Below are 6,345 nucleotides of genomic sequence, written 5' to 3'. Positions count from 1 at the left end.
TACAACTGTTAAAGGAAATCAAATAGAAGGTCGGAAAAACAGATAGATAGGAGTTTATCTTGTATTTTTGCGAAAAAGAACTAATCGACAAAAGAAACTATTGGGCTTTTTTTTTTCCTTCTTGAACTGTTGGGCTTCTTCAATAAGAGGAGTGGTGCCTTTTCAGTGAACCGTTTGGGTTTTATTAGTTAATTAATGACGTAAATAGGAGAAAAACATAAAACCCCTCAAAAGAAGGAGATTAAAGATAAATGAAATTCCTAGCTTCTTAAAGGTGCCACATCAGACTTTTAGGTCACTGCTTTATATTTATATTTATATATAGATATAGACTAGTGTGTGCAAAATAAGAGATGACAATTAAAAATAAATCAAAGAACATCGTGTGTAGAGGATCATAAGAATGTTGCACTATCACTCTCATTCAAATCCTTCCTCAGAATAATAAAAGGACCGGTCGACAGAAATTAGTTGTATTTGTTAGCCAAAAAATGTATAAATATATATATTTTATGTTTATCTTATACATATGTACAAATATATATATATAGTCGGCTATTATTTTTAGAACGGCTAAAGATATACATTTCTTTGATAAAAGCATGAGGAGTTGATCTATGCAATTGAGTTTAATTGAATTTAAATTTTTCAAGTACACTACCATGGACATATTTAGGGGTGGGCATAATACCGATCGAACCGTAAACTTCGGTTCATTCAGTTTCGATTTTTCGGCTTATTCGGTCGGTTTGCGGTTTATGTTTTCTATAATTTCGGTATTCAGTTCAGTGCTCGGTTTTGCAACTTCGATTTTCGATTAAACCAAAAAATCGAAGTTTTCTTATATGGTCTTAGCCTCCGGGCTCCTCTTAAGTTGTCTAACCTAAGTTTTTCATATATTTACATTATAAAATTTGAAGCCCAAACCCAAATAAAGTCCCACATTCTAAAAATTATCTCTTTTTGTTTGCCAATACATATTTAATCTTTGTTTGCTTGCGCGTTGCCGATGTTGCTGTCTACGAGATATTTATATTGTAAGCAATATTTGTCAAATAAATTTTTGTAATATCAAAATTATCCGATACTAATGCCTTAAATTCAGTTCCTTACAAGATTCGGTTTCCCCTTCCATATTTTCCATTTCGTCTGCCCATGACTGCTTCTCTCCACTCGACTGTGACTAAGTAATATCCATCTATTCTAGCAAACTCTCATTTGCAATGACTTCCTTACATTTAGCTGGACTCATATTAGTATGTTCATGTTTTATAGTTGTCTTTGCAGGACTGAGTCTTCTCCTGGTTCATATATAATTTATATTTCCTACGTCAACTAAATGATTTGGCTAATTATATTATAAGTATCATATTTTCGAGTTTTAATTGCACTAAAATATGAAATTACATATTTTTTAGTAGAAAAAGTCTGATTGTAAAGCTCAATATAATAAGACAAAACCGATAGAATTGAACCGAAAATCGATCGAATCGAATTAACAAAAACCGAAGAAATCAAACTAATTTTAGTTCAGTTATTGGTGCACTAAATATAAAATCGAAAACCGAAAAAATCGAATCGACCGACAGAGTTCACAAAATTTTTCGTGATATATGGTCAATTTGGCCACTATGTGTTGGTCAAGGGCCACAACTCGACTTCCAAAATAAGAAACAAAATAAATGAACGTGATTTCTTTCAGTATTTGGCGGTTTACATCACCCCAACCACACAATCCTTTCCCTTTAAGCAATACAAACAATTCTACCAGTCAGTTACATATCATACATGTAGATAATGTCCCCCCTCACATACAGACAATGTGTTTCGAAAATGACAATCTATTGACTATATGCATTTCAGTATTAAATGCTTTAACCATAACAATTTGCTACTTCATGGCAGAATATATTGATCGTCTATCTCTTAAAGTTATTTACACTTTTTATTTAGACACTTTATTTCAAGTCTGTTTCATTAGAAAACTCCAATCACATCTTAAATGTGTCAGTTTATCAATCCGATATTTTGTGTCAGTTTATCAATCCGATATTTTGCTCTTAAAGTTATTTATACTTTTTACGTCAGACACTTTATTTCAAATCTATATCATTTGAACACTCCAACTACATATTAAATGTGTCATTTTATCAATCATGCGCTTTGCTCAACTTATCCACTTAGGGATCAAAGTTCTTTATGATCGGATGAAGAGAAGGAATGTTGTTGGTAGAGCCCATAAGAAGTGGATGGCTTGTGCTTTCACTTGAAGGGTTCGAACTAGCTAGTGCACACCTAAATTATTTTACCAAATAGGGACAGTGTTCCCAAAAAAAACAGAAAAAATAAGAAATTAAGAACATTGGGCAAAGAAAAATTTGAAGATGGAGGAGCTTTAAATCCCCTTACACAAGTATGACTAGTTGTGCAATAAAATAATATTTTGAGGAACATCTAAAATGGCCAAACAAACACCGAAAACAAAAAAGGATGTTTTTCAGACAACTATTATTGTCAAAGTGCCAGTGTGGCGTCGCATGTGCTATTGCTGAGAAGTGAAGTGAACAAAGATCTTCAGGCACGTTAGCTCTCTTTCATACTTTTGACTCTTTACACACATTTATCAGAAAGGTATTAAAATTGGAAAATGACAAAACAAAAGACAATAGATGTTTGTACATCGATAAATACATAACTAATGGTATAATTATTCATACAAAAGTGAAGAAAGTAAGGTTGAAATTCCAAGCAAAACATGACCCAACCTTGTTTCGGGCAAATCTAGAGTTCTGAGTTTACGAAAATCTAGTAGCTTTTCTGCATCCTCTGTTTATATATTAGAAAGTCTATTAAATATAAATATTTAATAGTAAACTTAATTATTATTATTATAAATTTACTTGCGGATGAACTTCAAATCTTGGACCCACATCTGCCTTCTTTCTTCCTTTTCACCACCTAAAACTACAAAACTTTTATTCTTTCATACTAGTAATAGATCTCTAAATCTAAACCAAACATTCTTTTCATCATCATATTCTTCTTAAACTATCTACCCTATTCTTCCCCAAATCTCCACTATCAAAAACTAATACAACCAAATCTCCTCTGCTTCTAGAACTTCAATCATTCTGTAAAATCTTTTTTTGAAAATGGTCAGTAAGTCCAGTCCTGTGGAAGAAGTAACTCTTGTGGCATTGTTGCTCGCTGTGAGTAAGTATTTTCCGTTCTATTGTTATTTCTTTGTTGTGTCACCGACATAGTATTCCAAGATTCCGAACCACTAGCTGGAATTGAGCCACTTCCGCCATTATAACACCTGGGTTGAGCCTGAGGCTGCGACCGAGCATCCATAGCTCCTAAATTCAAGTTCAGGGCCTGGACCACTCTATCTGGCAGTAAAACTGTCGTGTTCCCTGCTTAGTTACCCAACAAAAGTTTTGAATACACATCAGTATAACATACTACTAAATTGAACACACAAAGTCACACATCAGTAAATAATTGAAAAAATGATAGTTATGGTCAAATAGATTAGCTGGTAGTTAGGAGTGGCAATCGGGTGGGTCGGGTCGGATATGGTTCGGGTCGAAAACGGATAATGAAAAACGGATCAATTAGACTCATATTTAATACGGATAAAAAATGAGTTAACCGGCGGATAATATGACCGCTTGCATATGATCACTTTTGGGAGAATTCTTAGTCTCCCTAACATGAGGAATCCCAATTTGAGGCTTTATAAATGTAAAAGTTAGACCTATTGGTTATCCATTTTCTAAATGAATAATATATTTTTTATTCATATTTGACCTGTTTTTAAAAAATTTATTATACAATTATTTTTTAATGGATAATATGTGTGATTAAGTGTTTTAACCATTTTTTCTCCACTGGTACAAATTGAATTGGTCCTTGATGTTCACACCTACCCAAGAATACACAAACCAATTGAAAAGCATCCATATGACACGAAGCTGACACTAAACAACAGTCCAAAATTAGGGTCAGCTTCCACTATTAGTGCCAAGAGACCATCAAGAAGAGTACATTTAAAAATAATTAAGCCCAAATCTTCTTCATTAAGTACCAGTTTTTCAAAACCATCCCCACTTGTATACAGCAATTAAAGTAATATACATAGCCACTTTACACTAATAAATGACGTAATTCAGATAATATCTAATGAATAACTTGGGCGGAGCTAGAAGCCCGAGTACGATTCGGTCGAACTAGTAGCTTTTGACTAAATCTTCTACAATAAGTACCAGTTTTTTAAAATCCATGCCCACTTGTATACAGTAAATTAAAGTAATATACATAATCAATGACATAATTCAGATAATATCTACTGATGAACTGGGGTGGAACCAGTAGCTTTTGCTCAAATAGTATTCGTATTAAAAATTTTATTAAATATCAAATTTAGAACCCAATTATTAATAATTATAGTCAGGTTTTAAAATACAAAACATACAAAATTCAAATTCTGGCTACGCCTACCAAACCATAACAGGAAAGAATAAAAGAAAGAACAGTACCTGGTTTCTTCTTAGTTTCAGTTTGTGTTCTAATATTTTTAGGCAAGAAAACACCAGTTCCAGCACACTCCTTTTTGGGACCAGGATTTCCTAGAAAAACAGCGTGCATCCCTGAGCCAGGCTGCTGTTGCTGAGACTGTCGCAACGTGGGCCAGCTAGAATTTGAAGAATTCATAGGTCTAGCAACTCCGTTTTGGCCTCTGCTCTGACCCAATTTCTGGGGGTTCTGGTTCACCATATACTGCCTAAATCCACCCTTGCCCGAACCCAATACTCCTTGCCCTTGCCCTTGCTTCATTATTTGTTGTTGTTTCAATCTCTGAAACTGCATTTCGTGGATAATTAAATACATGAACTAAAAGGAAAATAAAAGAAAAGGAAAGCATCAATTCAGCTTATTTCAGTATTGTAGAATATTCAGAGGCTGAGTCTTAGTAGATAGTAGCAATTTTAATACAGAATATGAACAATTACTTGAGCTACTTGTAATTGCTGGTAAGAGAGCTGATTTGAGTTCAATGACCCAAAAAATTGCTTAGACTTGTTTGGGGCTACAGGGACTGTACTAGTTTTCTCGGGCGTAGCAGTTAATCCAGTTTTGGTCTGATAAAATCCAGCTGCATCCTCCATTATCCTAAGTCTAGCCAACTCATCAGCAGCCGCATAAATAAGGTCAAAAGCCCTATCGTTTCGGTTCATTGGCGGCGGGGAAGAGGCCTGTGAAGGGCAGTTTGGACTTTCACCGCTTGAGCCCTGTTTACACCCGCATAACGTCGACTGAGGTGAACCTAACAAACTCCAGCCCTAGAAAAAGCAAAACCCCCAAAAACTCATCTTAATCAATCAAAAAAATAAATTATGCCAGAAAAAAAAAGGAACCAAAAAATGAGTAATACCTTTGTGTTTTGATAGCCGAAACCGGATTCATGAAGTGTGGAGTGAGCCATTTTACGAGTTAACTCAGTGATATACTCTTCTTCACTCTCTGTATCCACTGACCCAACTGCTGACTCAACGGGCGAACTCAAGTCCGACTGAAGTCCAAACGGGTTAAGCCCAAGTTGAAAATCACGTCCAAGGTACTTTACGCCGTCGTTCCTCTCTCCTACAGTAGAGTTATCCTTGAAGTCCATTAGAAGGTCATCGTCAGTTAGAAACTGTGAAGGAAGCCAAAACTCATAATCATCTAAGTTCTTCGCCATATCAATCCTCACCAAAATAGCCACAAAAACGACCTATTTAACACTTGTAATAAAGCTCGATTGGGGCTATTTAATTAAAAGTAAGGATTCACAAAAGTTTGGATGAACTATTTAAGAGCTTTAATTAATTGATTGAAAGGTTGCTGATTCTTTTAAGGTTTAATTATACTCAGCACCTTCTCCCTTGTGTTTACACTAAGAAAAAGGGATAGTAGAAGGAAGCAGAAGTGATGTAAAGAGAATCAAAGGAATTGGGTGAGAGGAGGAGAGAGACCAGACCAATGGAGGCAGCACAATTTATACATAATGAATAGCGAGCGACAGAGAGAGAATGGGATATTGTGGGGCTGGAACCAAGGAGTTTTGTATCCACTTGCGGTGTCAGTAAGTGACAACACGCACGCTAGCAAATCTTCCACTAATAAATTCTCCCCATAGCATTTTTTGTGATCATCTGAATGCACATGAGATTGACAATATTATTTTTATTTATCAAGTAGTAGGCATTTGGACATAAAAATTAGTTTAATTTAATAAAAAACGGTATTTGAAGTTAAGTTGAAAAATTATATTTAGATATGCATTTTATTTGGAAAAAATAT

At 34.7% G+C, this 6,345-nt stretch overlaps 1 protein-coding gene across 1 annotated transcript; it reads right to left on the bottom strand.

Moving 5' to 3' along the window:
* Nucleotides 1-2,686: 2,686 nt before the first annotated feature.
* LOC107776637 (uncharacterized) lies at nt 2,687-5,949 on the bottom strand. The gene is made up of 4 exons (XM_016596546.2): nt 5,438-5,949; nt 5,016-5,345; nt 4,542-4,866; nt 2,687-3,416 (listed from the first exon to the last, which is right to left on the bottom strand). The coding sequence occupies exons 1-4, from the start codon at nt 5,741-5,743 to the stop codon at nt 3,157-3,159; spliced, it is 1,221 nt and encodes a 406-aa protein (XP_016452032.1). The 5' UTR covers nt 5,744-5,949; the 3' UTR covers nt 2,687-3,156.
* Between the last annotated feature and the right edge of the window lie 396 nt (nt 5,950-6,345).

This window comes from Nicotiana tabacum, chromosome 5, assembly GCF_000715075.1.
Source record: "Nicotiana tabacum cultivar K326 chromosome 5, ASM71507v2, whole genome shotgun sequence".
NCBI classification, from domain to species: domain Eukaryota; kingdom Viridiplantae; phylum Streptophyta; class Magnoliopsida; order Solanales; family Solanaceae; genus Nicotiana; species Nicotiana tabacum.
Note: the sequence above shows the minus strand (reverse complement) of the source record. Positions and strands in the feature narration are given on the sequence as shown.